This window comes from Glycine max, chromosome 10, assembly GCF_000004515.6.
Source record: "Glycine max cultivar Williams 82 chromosome 10, Glycine_max_v4.0, whole genome shotgun sequence".
NCBI lineage: Eukaryota > Viridiplantae > Streptophyta > Magnoliopsida > Fabales > Fabaceae > Glycine > Glycine max.
The window spans coordinates 35562956-35577087 of NC_038246.2; the positions used below are offsets into that span (position 1 = coordinate 35562956).

General features: G+C 36.7%; 1 protein-coding gene across 3 annotated transcripts in view; it reads left to right on the top strand.

The window, feature by feature from the left end:
• The window catches only part of LOC100789825 (uncharacterized), a 34094-nt gene that overhangs the window by 8220 nt on the left and 11742 nt on the right, over window positions 1-14132 (top strand). The window contains exons 1-9 of one of the 3 annotated variants that reach the window (XM_041005689.1): window positions 3537-3974; window positions 9485-9566; window positions 9827-9891; window positions 10335-11384; window positions 11538-11600; window positions 11680-11726; window positions 12653-12698; window positions 12809-12888; window positions 13690-13803. In XM_041005689.1, coding sequence (XP_040861623.1) covers window positions 3921-3974; window positions 9485-9566; window positions 9827-9891; window positions 10335-11384; window positions 11538-11600; window positions 11680-11726; window positions 12653-12698; window positions 12809-12888; window positions 13690-13803 — 1601 coding nt within the window. In that variant the 5' untranslated portion in view covers window positions 3537-3920. Of the gene's footprint in view, window positions 1-3536; window positions 3975-9484; window positions 9567-9826; window positions 9892-10334; window positions 11385-11537; window positions 11601-11679; window positions 11727-12652; window positions 12699-12808; window positions 12889-13689; window positions 13804-14132 lie in introns of those variants that run through there. The other 2 variants (XM_006589000.4, XM_006589001.4) reach the window with 2 other exon arrangements.

Here is a 14132-nt window from a genome sequence, read left to right on the forward strand (position 1 = left end):
GGATGGGGGGGATTAGTCCTGAAATAGAAAATCAAATTCATTAAGCAGAAAATCAGGCAGTGGAGTATTTCTCAGGGTCATATAAATTCTAGGAAAGTCCTTGATTTGAAGAAGGAGCTCAATGCCTTGGAGGATGGATTCATTAACAGAACCTTATCTCAAGATGAAGTCAACCTCAGGAAATCTCTCCAGGAACAACTCTGGAATGCAGCCTTTGCAGTTGAATCTATGCTAAGACAAAAAGCTAGAGTGAAGTGGTTAAAAGAAGGGGACAGCAACTCCAATTATTTCCACAGATTGATTAATTACAGAAGGAGTCAAAATGCTATCCAAGGGCTTTTCGTAAATGGAGTATGGGTGCAGGATCCTAGAACTGTGAAATCTGCAGCTGTTCATTACTTTAACAGCAGATTTGCTGAGGAGAACATTAGGAGGCCAACTCTAGATGGGGTGCAATTTCCTTCTCTGCTTCAAAGAGAAAAGGAAAGCCTTGTAGCTAGATTTTCAGAAGAGGAGATTAAATCAGCTGTGTGGGACTGCGGTGGGGACAAAAGCCCTGGTCCGGATGGGCTAAATTTCAATTTCATTAAGCTTTTTTGGGAGACTTTGAAACCTGACCTTATAAGGTTCTTGGATGAGTTTTATTTTAATGCATCCTTCCCAAAAGGCAGCAATGCCTCGTTTATAGCTCTCATCCCAAAGATCAAAGACCCTCAATCCCTTGATGACTATAGGCCCATATCTCTCATTGGGTGCACTTATAAAATTGTGGCCAAAATTCTGGCTAAAAGACTGGCCCTTGTGCTGCCTCATCTTATCGATGAAAGGCAAACAGCGTTTATGAAGGGGAGGCACATTCTCCATGGTGTTTTGATTGCCAATGAAGTCATAGCTGAGGCCAAATTAAAGAAAAAACCTTGCATGGTCTTCAAAGTGGATTTCGAAAAAGCTTACGACTCAGTTTCTTGGGGCTTTTTAGATTATATGTTGTTGAGGCTGGGCTTTTGTGAAAAATGGAGGAAATGGATTAATGTTTGTTTATCATCTGCATCTATTTCCATTTTAATTAATGGAAGTCCTTCTCAGGAATTTGTTCCTAGGAGAGGTTTAAGGCAAGGTGACCCTCTTGCACCTTTGTTATTTAATATAGTAGTGGAAGGCCTTACTGGATTGATGAGATCTGCAGTAGAAAAAAATCTCTTCAGCAGCTACCAAGTGGGAAAGAAAAAAGAGGAAGTTAATATTCTTCAATATGCTGATGACACCTTGTTCTTTGGGGCTGCCACTAATGATAATGTTACAATTCTAAAGTGCATCCTGAAAAGCTTTGAATTGGTCTCTGGTCTTAAGATAAACTACAATAAGAGCAAATTTGGGTGTTTGGGCAAATCGGAGGCTTGGTGTAGGGAGGCAGCATCTTCTCTCAATTGTAGTCAAATGGATATTCCATTCTCTTACCTTGGAATTCCTGTAGGGGTGAGCTCTAAAAGTAGGTCTGTGTGGCAGCCCATTATTAGCAAATTTGAGGCTAAACTTACAAAATGGAAGCAAAGAAATTTATCAATGGGGGGTAGAATAACCCTCATTAATTCAGTCTTAACAGCCTTACCCATTTATTTGCTATCCTTCTTCAAGATTCCTAAGCTTGTGGTGCAAAAGATTACATCTATACAAAGGAATTTTTTATGGGGCAGCCTCCAAGACTCCATTAAGATTCCTTGGGTGAGGTGGGACATAGTCTGCCTCCCTAAGAGTAAGGGTGGGTTAGGGATCAAAGATTTGATTAAATTCAATGAGGCTTTGCTTGCTAAATGGGGGTGGGAGTTGGCAAATAATCAACATCAGTTGTGGGCCAGAATTCTATTGTCTAGATATGGTGGTTGGAGGGATTTGATTTCTGATAGGAACTGCAGTTTAGACTCTCCTTGGTGGAAAGACCTCAAGGTTATCTTCAAGCAGCAGCATAGCAACATAATTTGCAATAACATGAAGTGGAAGCTGGGATCGGGAGACAAAATTAGCTTTTGGAAGGATAAATGGCTTCATCATAATCTGACCCTTCAACAAAAATACCCCACTTTGTATCAGATTAGTCGACAACAATCCTCTACTATCAATTCAATGGGGACTATGGTAGAAGAGAGGTGGGAATGGAAATTAAATTGGAGGAGGAACCTTTTCGACCATGAAATCCAAATGGCAGCAGATTTCATGGCAGAGCTTGATAGTGTTCTAATTATCCAGACCAGTGGGGATTTTCTAACTTGGAAACCTGACCCTAACGGTGTCTATACTACAAAGTCAGCATATAGTCTGTTGCAGCAGCATGACAGGGAGGTTCCTGATGACAGTGCAGCAAAGATAGTTTGGTCTTTACATATCCCTCCTCGAGCAAAGGCATTCTCATGGAGACTTTTTAAAAATAGGATACCTACTAGGGCTAATTTGAGAAGAAGACAGGTGGATCTGCCATCATATACCTGCCCTTTATGTGATTCTGAAGAGGAAACTACCAGTCATGTTATGTTCAACTGTTCAAAAACTAGGATCCTTTGGTGGGAGGCCATGAGTTGGGTCAATAGGGTGGGTCCTTTCCATATAGATCCAAAGAATCATTTCTTGCAGTTCTCACATTGGAATTTGCAAAGAGGCACAGATAAAAGATGGGAAGTTCTTTGGATAGCTCTGTCTATGACCATTTGGCAGCATAGAAACAGTATGGTCTTCAACAACCAGCTCTTTTCTCCCGAAAAAGTTATGGACGAGGCTCTATTCCATACCTGGTCGTGGTTAAGGTGTTTGGAGAAGGACTTTAATGTCCACTTCAACCACTGGTCATCTAATTTGAGGGAGGGATTTTCTAGGGGGGGCTGACATACTCGGTCATTGTATTTTCCTTTTTTGGGCAGTGTCTCCCTATGCCTTTGATTTTTGTTGTACTTTTCAGTACATCTAGTACTGAACCATTTTAATAATATTAAGTATTTTTGCTGTGCAAAAAAAAAAAAAAAAATATTGTTATTGAGATTGAGTATAAGTGCAAAGTTGAACATGTGTTAATTTGTGAGATATGTGTAAACATGTGATGGTGAATTGTGACACTGAGATGTGAAATTGTGAATGAGTTTTGACTGTGAATAAGTGTGTGGTTAACACTTGATGTGACATTACTTGTGTTGTAAGTTGTGAATTATACAATAATTCGATCAGTGTTGATATTGAGAAAAGTGTTGATGCTCAGTGTTAAAGAGAAAGTGTAGGTTTTCTATTTAGGAACCAGTGTTAAGTTGTAGCGCAATTGTGTTAAATGTGTTTAAAACACGAGTGTGAGGTTGTAGATATTGTATAATTCATGAGCAGTGTCTGCATTCAAAAAAATATTTTAGGGGTTGGACCTGAATCAGGAGGAAGAGACCCTGACGGACTCTTCGGAGTGTAGGCCTTGGGGGTCACCCGATTTGAGTGCTCCTTTAAGCCTGTGCCGATCCCACATGGTTGGAGCATTCTTGCAAAACAACGTGACCCTGACTGGTCTCCCTGTGATTTTACTTAGTGAGAGTGACTTGACATACCCATTGTGTGGTGTGTCTATTTATGTACTCCTAAGCGCCCAGGGTGATTTTTCACTGACATGATACCACATTGCATATAAGCTTGAATCTTGGCATAATTGTTGCATACCTTTGCTAATTGTTTATTATGAAATTGATGAGTATTATTATGTATTGATCGGAGTGTGTGATTCATGTGTAATGTGATTGATGATTGAAAAGTGAAGACAAAGTTGTGGAATTACATGAATTATGTTTAAGTAAGTGATATCTCATTTAGATGATATGTATATATAGTTATTTTGTTTTTTTATTAGTTATGAATGTGATAACTCACTCTCTGTGTGCTATTTGTGTTTGGATCCTGTGATGATCTTGAACTTTGTGTTCGGGGGAGAAAATGTCTTGGTGAAGTGCTTTAAGGTACCTTTGTTGAAGGACGTCGGGACACAATGCTCTGATAGGATGTGACATTGGGACATAAGTTTTTATATTAATTACATGATGTTAGTCTATTTTATTTTACCTCACTGATTTAACAAAATATTTTTGTAAATTTTGACGGCCTTATTTTGAGCCGAATATGTTTTTAGTAAGATTTAATTGATAATAGTGAAGTGAATATGAACCTTTTATTCACGTGAATTTGTTTATCGATATTTTTATATATTTTATTTATTTATATATATGTCGTGGTAGAGGGTGTCACACAATTTTTTTTTTTTTGCTCAGCCAAAATATATTATAACATTAATGAGTACCAGAGGTATTGAAAAAAATACAGGTTTTAGAGATAATACACATCTAGATTAGCTAGATGCATAATTATACAAGCTGAAAGATCCCACTATAATCTAATAGAACAGGGACTGTACTAGTTTCCTATATTCCTGTCCTAATAAAGTCAAATTTGAGATTTGAGGACCACTGATTGAAGTGAAGAGAGAAATTCTTTTCCAGGCCTCTTAGCCATGTCCGTAGAAGAAACACTGTATCATCCATTAGTTTGTGAGCATTGAAAGTAGCATTTGAGAAAATGATGTTGTTCCTATGTTTTCAAATAGTATAAGTCAAAGCTAGCCACCACCACCACTGCCATCTATTCGTCTGCAATCCTTCAAACCCTCCATGAATATGCTGAGTAAAGTGTTGACTCGGATGATATGGGAAAACCCCCACCAAATTGACCCAAGACAGCGATTCCCACCATAAAGGACTAATCTTACTACAATGAAAGAATAAATGACTCGCACTCTCGTCTACCAATCTGCAAAAAGCACATAAATACTCTTGTAGCTCAACCTGTTTCTTTTTCAAATTGTCTCTGGTTGGCAATTTATCTTGGATTAGCCTCCACACGAACATAGTCACTTTCGATGGTACCCTAAGTTTCCATAGCTCCTTGAACTGACCGACCTGTCCATCTCCTGAAATGTCTTCTCTAATAACCTTATAAGCACTCTTAGCCGAATAACTACCACATGGCTCTGTCGCCCACTTCCACCGATCATGTTCATCTGGCCTGATTCTGAACCCCTCAACATCTTGAAGGAAAGCGACTACCATATCTATCTCACTATCAAACAAAGGTCTCCTCCACTGAAATTTTCACTCCCAACCTCCTTCACTGAAAGCTCCTACTTGCTGAATGAGATGTTGTTGCTGAGCCGAAATGGTGTACAATCTAGGGAATTTCACTGCCAAGTTGTTCTCTCTACCTGTCCACTTATCCTCCCAAAATTTAAACTTGTCCCTACATCCTACCTTTCACAAAATTGATTTATTCAGCTGCTGACCCAAATGAGGGTGATGATATATCGTCTTTAAATCCCTCCACCATAAGGATTCAGAGCTAACCCTCGAAGGTCCATCAAGACTCCTCCAACCTCCATACTTTGCTTCAAGAACTCTTGTCCATGTCTCCCCCTGATTCTGCAACAGATCCCATTTCCACTTCCCTAACAGTGATATATTAAACGATGTGATATCCTTGACTCCCAGTCCTCCTTGTTCCTTTGGCAAACACACCGTTTCCCACCGGATCCATGAAATCTTGATTTGATCCGACGAGCCGCCCCATAGAAAGTTCCTCTGTAATCTGACTATCTTGTTGACCACTTGTTTAGGGACCTTGAAAAATGATAAAAAATAAATTGGAATGGATGTTAGCACTGAATTTATGAGAGTTAGTCTCCCCCCGAAAGACAAATGTCTTTGTTTCCATCTCACCAATTTTCTCTCGCATTTAGTGATTAGAGGATCCCAAGTCTGACATCTTCTGGGATTAGCACCAATAGGGATGCCAAGATATGTGAAAGGAACGAACATCAATCTACAATTGAGATAATTGGATGCATCATAAGTCCACTGATCTGACGCACCAAAGGTCCCACAACTACTTTTAGCAAAATTTATCTTTAGCCCCGATGCGAGCTCGAAAGCACACAGTATTGCCTTGATTGCTCTTACATTCTCCATCGTTGCCTCTCCCAAGAATATCGTATCGTCTGCGTACTGGAGCAGACTAACCTCAACCTTATTTGTGCCCACTAAGAATCCCCTGTATAGACCTCTGTTGATAGCCTTTGACATTAGGCCACTCAACCCTTCAACCACGATATTGAATAGAAGAGGTGATAACGGATCTCCCTGTTTGAGTCCTCTTTGCGGATAGAATTCCTTTGTAGGGTTTCTGTTTACTAACATCGAAATAGAAGCTGATTTTAGACATCTAAGCATCCATTGGGTCCACTTGGGACCAAAACCCAATCTCCTCATCATATAAATCATGAATTCCTAAGACACCGAATCATACGCCTTCTCATAGTCCACTTTGAAAACCATGCACGGTTTTTGGCATCTTTTAGCCTCATCAACCACCTCATTTGCAATCAACACACTATGGAGCATATGTCTGCCTTCTATGAAAGCTAATTGTCTTTCATTAATAATACAGTGCATAATCTTCTTCAGTCTATTAGCCAACACCTTAGCAAGAATCTTATAAGTACATCCTATGAGGGAAATAGGCCTATATTCATTCAACTCTTGAGATCCGCTACCTTAGGGATTAAGGCTATAAATGAAGCATTCAAACCCCTCGGGAAGACTTCATTGACATGGAACTCATCAAAGAATCTAAGGAAATCTGGTTTGATGACTTCCCAAAATTGCTTGATGAATTTAAAATTGAGCCCATTCGGGCCCGGGCTTTTGTCACTACCACAACTCCAAACGGCCCTTCTGATCTCTTCCTCTTGAAATCGCTCCACTAATATGACATTCTGCTGAATGTCTTTGGTATTGAAGGGAATCCTGTCCAAAGTTGGTCTATCAAAATCCCCTTCCTGGAACCTCTTTGAAAAAAATCTCCTTACTTCCTCTTTGACTTCTGTCGGCTCATCCTTCCACACTCCGTCAACCTTCACATCATTCAAACAATTGGATCGACGCCTGGAATTTATCAGCAGGTGAAAATATCTCGAATTGCAATCCCCTTCCTTAATCCATTTGGATCTTGCCTTCTGTCTCAACAATGACTCATGTGTTTGAGTTGCCTCCCATAATTCCTGCTGAAGTTACTTTCTGAGCACCCGCTCGTTATCTTCCAACTGTCTATCTGCTGACACCTCATCCAATTTATTTAGCTCTTCCTCTATCTGCTGACACCCCAAAATGATCTTTTGTTCCACACCTTTATCTTTGTCACACAGATTATGAGAAAAGAGAGAGAAATTGCTGAATAAGAGAGTTCTGTATTGCACTCTGGAGACAAGTGTCCTCAAAGGGCCTTCCCTTTTCATTAAGCGAATAACGTTGCTGACAAATTGATTATTCACCCCTTCCTATCACAGGAATAACAAATTGTTTAGATACAAGCTTGACTATTCTAACCAACTTTGTTCCTACGGGTATAGACCCTAAATGTACTACCCTTATTGGGCTGGGTCCTAACATGCATTGCACATTTATTTTAAAATTAAGGTAAAATATATAAAAAATAAATTAAGATAGAAAAAGTATGAGAGATTTGGTTTTTGAAACGAGATATGCATAATTAATTTAAGTAGAATTTTAAAATAATAGATTAAAGAGGGGTGGGGGGGGGGGATATGCATAAAATTATGAAGATATGCATAATTAATGCAAAAGAATTTAAATTTATAATTTAGAAACAAAGAAGTTAAGGTGACACTTGGTTTGAGTATTTTTTGTTTTCATTTTCAAAGAAAACAAAAAATAAGATTGAAAATACGTTTGGTTAAAATTTAGAAAACATTCTCTGAAAATATTTTATAAAACGGGCCCAAAACTGAAAACAACAAATCAATGTTTTCAGCCTTTTTTGAAGAAGTGAAAATGCGGTGACACCTTACAGTACTTTCTTCTCGATGTATGTTTTCTAAATCTTTAAAATTTAAAAATAAAAATTATTTTCAGAAAATGAAAATAGAAAATAAACACTCAAACCAAGTGCCACCTTAAGGACCTGTTTACTTTAGTCATTTTGTGTTTTCATTTTCATAGAAAATAGAAAATGGTAGTGGAAATATATTTGATTGAATGGTAGAAAACATTTTCTTCAAAAATATTTTAAAAAATCAGCCCAAAATTGAAAACAAAAAATACAGTTTTCTACTCTTTTTAGAGGCACTCTTTCCAAATGTGACACAACCTCTTCTGCAACCATGCCATCTGGTCCCTGTGTCTGAGTGCATTCTGATGCTGGAACTGTTCCTAGTGAACTTTAGTTCTAATCCAGTTACTTAGCTGGTGGTGATCGGCTCTTGAATTAATTCGAAACACGTGCTGTTTCATGCAACCTCTTTGTCGAAGTGCAAGAGAATCTCTATTTGTTGAAGTTCAAGTGATACATGTGAATTGCAGGGGTCCATGAACCACCACAACTTATTGTAAATGTGAAATGAGGACCTTCTTTTTTTCGTTGCCAGGTAACCTCTTTAGAAGATTCCGTGATCCTTTTGGTGGAAGATCACATGAGCAACGAAAGCAGGACTGTATTTTGAAAATAGAAAATAGGAAGTCAAACAAACATATTTTGTAAATCTTCAAAATTTGAAAATGAAAACAAGAAACCGGTTTATTCAGATTTACAAAATTTGAATTTATTAAATTTATTTGAAATGAAAATATTTTTTTTTCTCAAACCAAATGAGCCCTAAGAATGACCTTTGTCATTTTTTAAGGAAGAGTAGTAGAGTACACAGTACACTAACAGATGTAACCACTCTCAAGAAAATGAATTCAAATTTAATATATAGGGTTGGATTAAAATCTTGGTGAAGTTAGATAGGTATCACTTACACACTTATGTTTGCATCTGCACAAGTGGCAACATCGAAGTGTAGGTGTGACCAATTGTGACCTGACATTGTCAGTTGTGCCAGTGTGAGCACATGCATACAATCTAAGATATTTGATGTTCATTGCATTAGCATAACGTTGAGGATTACTGTATCAGTCTGGCTATAACATCAGATGAATTAATCATCTTTTACCATATATAGTTTAGCTGGTGATGCAAAGTTCTCTTGTATTTCTCTTTCATGAGGGCAGAAGTCCATTTGCTTTTCTTTTCTGTTTTTTATGCTCTCTGGCTTCTGATTGCTAGTAATAGAAGTTGTATGCCATACAATTATTTTGTATTGTGATAATATAAGTTTGTCCTATTGGAGAGTATACTAGTATACTTACTCTCCTATATGTCCCATGTTTAAATTTCCTCCCTCCTGTACTGTTTCTCTTAAAGTCATTATGTCATAGTGTGGATTGTATTGTCTTATAAATTAATCAAATAACTGCTCTGAGGTATATCATCTGGATTCAAAAATGAAAAATCATGAAAATGTACGTTCATGTCAATAAAATTATCCTGAAAAGTTCATCTTCTAACGACTAGCTGTATATCTTAGATTGCAGCTTGGGATGCAAACCTTGTAACTCCTCACAAACGCATGGGGAATGCAGGTGTTGATCTGAAGTGGCTTTGTGATGGTGAGGACCAGAAAATCTTGTGACATATAATTGGTGCAGTGTTGAAAGATTCTTATGGTGCTTAAAATTTTAAAATGGGTTGAATTTCTGTTCCATTTTCGTTCATACATGCTCAACTATCATGATTGTGTGGAACTTTAACTGTCAATAAAAGGAGTGTAAAAATTTACTTATGAATTTATTTAGTAGAAGTTCATAAAGTTGAGATTTATGGTTACACTTATTGCTGCAAAAATTTAGCAAAAATGTGTTTGTTATAGGAGATGTGCATGAAATACTGATCGAGTTGGAAGGAATGGGTGGTGGCGGAAAGGTTCAGCTGGAGGTATGTTTCTTTTATTGGAAAAGAAGAAACCCAAGAATACAAATTTATAAGATGGGGAAAAGTTGTTGACCATTTGAATTTTAGTTGACAGCATGATGTCTATCCATTATATTTCTTGTTTAATATAGTGGAAAAATTATTTCTCTGTCATGCATTGTTACAACTTCGTATGCCAATATATCTGTTTACATATTTTATCACTTGTATTGAACTGGTTCCTCTTAAATAATCTTGTATTTTTAATAAATCTATAGGTTTTAATGTAAGATTTGACTTTTTCTTGAACTTCATTCAAGACTTTTGAGTTAAGCTGTATGCTTTTTGTTTGAAATATTTAACTACTTGTATACTTAATTTGGTGTAAATGCACTTGTGTAAATAATGAGAGGTTACATTTTAATGAGTCATGATTGTTGATTTTTGTGATAAATTTTGGATTTTAGGTAAAATATAAAAGCTATGATGAAATTGATGAAGAGAAAAGGTGGTGGAAGATACCTTTTGTTTTAGACTTTCTAAAGATAAAGGGTTTTGATTCTGCATTCAGAAATGTTATTGGTTCTGATACAGTACAGGCTGGCCAATTTGTGGAATATGCGTTTGGGCAGTTAAAGTCTTTTAACAATTCATATCTTCTGAAGGGCCAGCAGTCTGATATTAATAATGATAAGTATGACCCTGAAGGTACACGGGAGCTGAACGAATCTGTTTCTATATTCAATATGCCTTCTGAGGAAGCTGGTAGTTCAGAAGCCTCCAGTGAAGATTTCATTGAACAGAGGAACTCAAATGAATTTCACAAACAGGACAATGATACTGAAAATGGACATGCTTCTGAATCATTGTCAAAAGTTAGTGAGGAAGGGCTGTCAAATCAAATTTTTTGGAGGAATTTTGCTAATGTTATTAATTCTAGTATTGCTCAAAAGCTAGGTCTCTCTGTTCCTGAAAAGTTCAAGTGGGATGGATTGGAGTTTTTAAACAAAATTGGTTCACAATCGCAAAATATTGCAGAAAGCATTTATGTTCAATCTGGTCTTGCAATTCCTGGAGGCACAGATGATACAAATGATAAAATAAGCGGCCAACCTGCCATTGCTGCATTTCAGTCTTCAGTTCCAGAGGTCAAAAAAGCAACACAGAAATTGATGAGGCAGACTGAGTCAATTTTAGGAGGTTTAATGCTTTTGACTGCAACAGTTTCCAAAATAAAAGACGAAGGGTGTTCTTCAGAAGAGAGGATAATCAAAGAAAATTCTACCAAAGCAGGAAGCAATGATATACAATATTCTACAAGTCCAAAGTTTCCTAGCTCACAGAATGGATTAGTGTTGGATGATAAAAAAACTGAAGAGATGAAAGAGCTTTTTTCTACTGCTGAAAGTGCCATGGAGGCTTGGGCAATGCTGGCCACTTCACTGGGCCAACCTAGTTTCATTAAGTCTGAATTTGAAAAAATATGTTTCTTAGATAATGCATCCACAGACACACAGGTGTTTTGTTATATCCTCTTCAATAAGTTCACTTCTCTATTTTTTATGATTTTTTCAATTGTTTATGTAACATTCAAAAATCTATTTGTGATATATTGCCAATATCTTATTCCATGGACTGGTTTCTATTTTCTAAGCCATTAGAACTTTCAGGTTGCAATTTGGCGTGATTCCGCGAGAAGAAGGTTAGTGGTTGCTTTTAGGGGAACAGAACAGGTAGTTTATATTCTTTTTCTTTTAGGTTGAGTACAGCTTCTGGTTTCAGTTAAAGAAGCTTATACTTTTGATTTTTCAGACTCAATGGAAGGACTTAAGAACTGATCTAATGCTTGTGCCAGCCGGGTAACATTCATTTCCAACCTAGTTGTGACTTGTTTATTGGTTTAATTGGTTTAACTTTTAGCCATAAAAGGTGTTGTTTTCAGGTCATTGTATTTGTATCTAACTAGTATCTCACTGCTTTGATATATAGTTTTAATCTTGTGAAAAATTGTGCCTGTATTATATTAGATAAGTGTAATTATATTAAAATGCTGCTTGATTTTTTATTGATATATTTGATAACTTAAAATAATTGGTAAAATATTGAAAGAGATAAAATTAAAAATAATTAGGAAAGTTATAGAAAGTATTGGGAAAAACCCAATCCCACATCAGTTAGAGATAAGACCAAGATAGAATATATAAGTGGAAAGCAATCCTCACCCTGTAAGCTAGCTTTTGGGGTTAAGCCCAAAAATCACATTCTATGATGGTATCAGAGCCTATCCTAAATCCATCAAATGGACCACCCACCATGTCATCCACGCACCAAGCTCGATAGTGCCGGGCATGAGGGGGTGTATTGGGAAAAGCTCAAGTTCTTCATTGGCTAAAGATAACACCAAGACTTAATATATAAGTGGGAGACAACCCTTAGTCTATGAGCTAACTTTTGGGTTGAGTTAGGCCAAAACACACATTCCAAGAGAAAGCAATAGATGCATATTTGGGGGACAGTAGCCAGTAAGATATTTTATTTAGTTCATTATTGAAAAAGTACATCATTGTTTATGTTGTTGTTATTGACTATTATTACATCAAAAGTATTAAAAATATCACTTCTTCGTATCCTGTCAGTTTTTTAGATTATGCCATCTTAGGGCCCCCCCTCAAAATATCCATTGGTGCTGTGTCAAATAATAATTAATTTAGGGATTGAATTAAAATGCTTTTTGATTTCACCAGATGATTTCATCTTACAACTAACTTTCCTATGACTTTCATAGGCTAAATCCTGAAAGGATAGGCGGAGATTTCAAGCAAGAGATTCAAGTATGTTAACTGTTGGAAGGTTTATATATGTCAGACATGTTTAGTAGATGTCTAGAAGGCTTTAAGAACATAAGATTCATTTGTTGTTGACAATGGTACGATTATTGCAGGTTCACAGTGGTTTTCTAAGTGCGTATGATTCAGTAAGGACTAGGATCATTTCTCTAATTCGACTTGCAATTGGTTATGTGTAAGTTGTACCTGTAAAGAAATTTTATTACACCGAGCACACTGCCTTAAAACCAACCATGCTGTATTTCTTAACATATTTTGAAAATCCCTTTGCTTTCCAACTTGAAGCTTTTAAAGTGAGTCATTAAGTGTTTTTATGAATTATGTGACATAAATGAATTACATATTGTCATGAACTAGCTATACCCCCAAAAGCTTAAGTTTTGGGTGTTGTTACATCAGTACATTAATGGTTTAGTTACATCTCTAAACACCTCACACAAGAGCCCGTTGAACTTAAAGTGTTGTTAGCCCATTTACATCTCTAAACACCTCACACAAGTGATGGTTACACATTGCCTGTCGGATTGAATTGTCATTTTCTTAATTTTCTGCTTATGCTATTTTGTATGATTTGGCATAAAATTTCCTCATATGGCCAAAGTATTGACACAATGCTGATTAAGTTCATTTATTTTTTTACATGCTACTTTGTGATAGGTTCTAAGGTTATAATTCTGTATTAGGCAGTTATGACTTGGGACGTCACACTTATAGTATTATATACATGGTTTGATTGACAGGCTTGTAGGAGAGGATTAAGGTGTCAGTTTGTTGCTTATGGTGTTTGAAGGAGGAAACTCCTTGTAAGGGGGAACCCTTGTATGTTGAATGCTTGTACTGCAAACCTAGTCATTAAAGCGATTGTTTCTGTAATACAATTACTGTTTTGTGTCTCTAATTCTTGAGTCCAACACTATGCCAACAGTACATCTCAAATTTGATTTCGCATTGACAAACAAGGTATTTTTTGTGCCAGAGATGATCATTCTGAGTCGCTCCACAAATGGCATGTTTATGTGACTGGTCATAGTTTGGGTGGTGCACTGGCAACCTTGCTTGCTCTTGAACTTTCATCTAATCAATTAGCAAAGTATGTTTATTATTTCTCACATACTTGCATTTCTTCCATTTATATTTTATAATTTGTTTTAAGTTCTTATTTTTATGCAAATGAGCAAAATGTTATATTTACATTAATTAATTCAACTGTTGCCTGTTGGTTATACTCAGTATGTTAAATATATTTTATCTGGTTTTAATACCTACCGTTTAAGTTTATCTCTACCATAGTGTGCTGTCAGTAGTCATGGTTCTTTATATTTGTAGTAGAAAAGAGGGGGATAAAGAGAAAGGAAGTCATATTTCTAATTACAGAGGACTAACATGGCAATGTCACACACTGCATTTAGTGGTTACAAA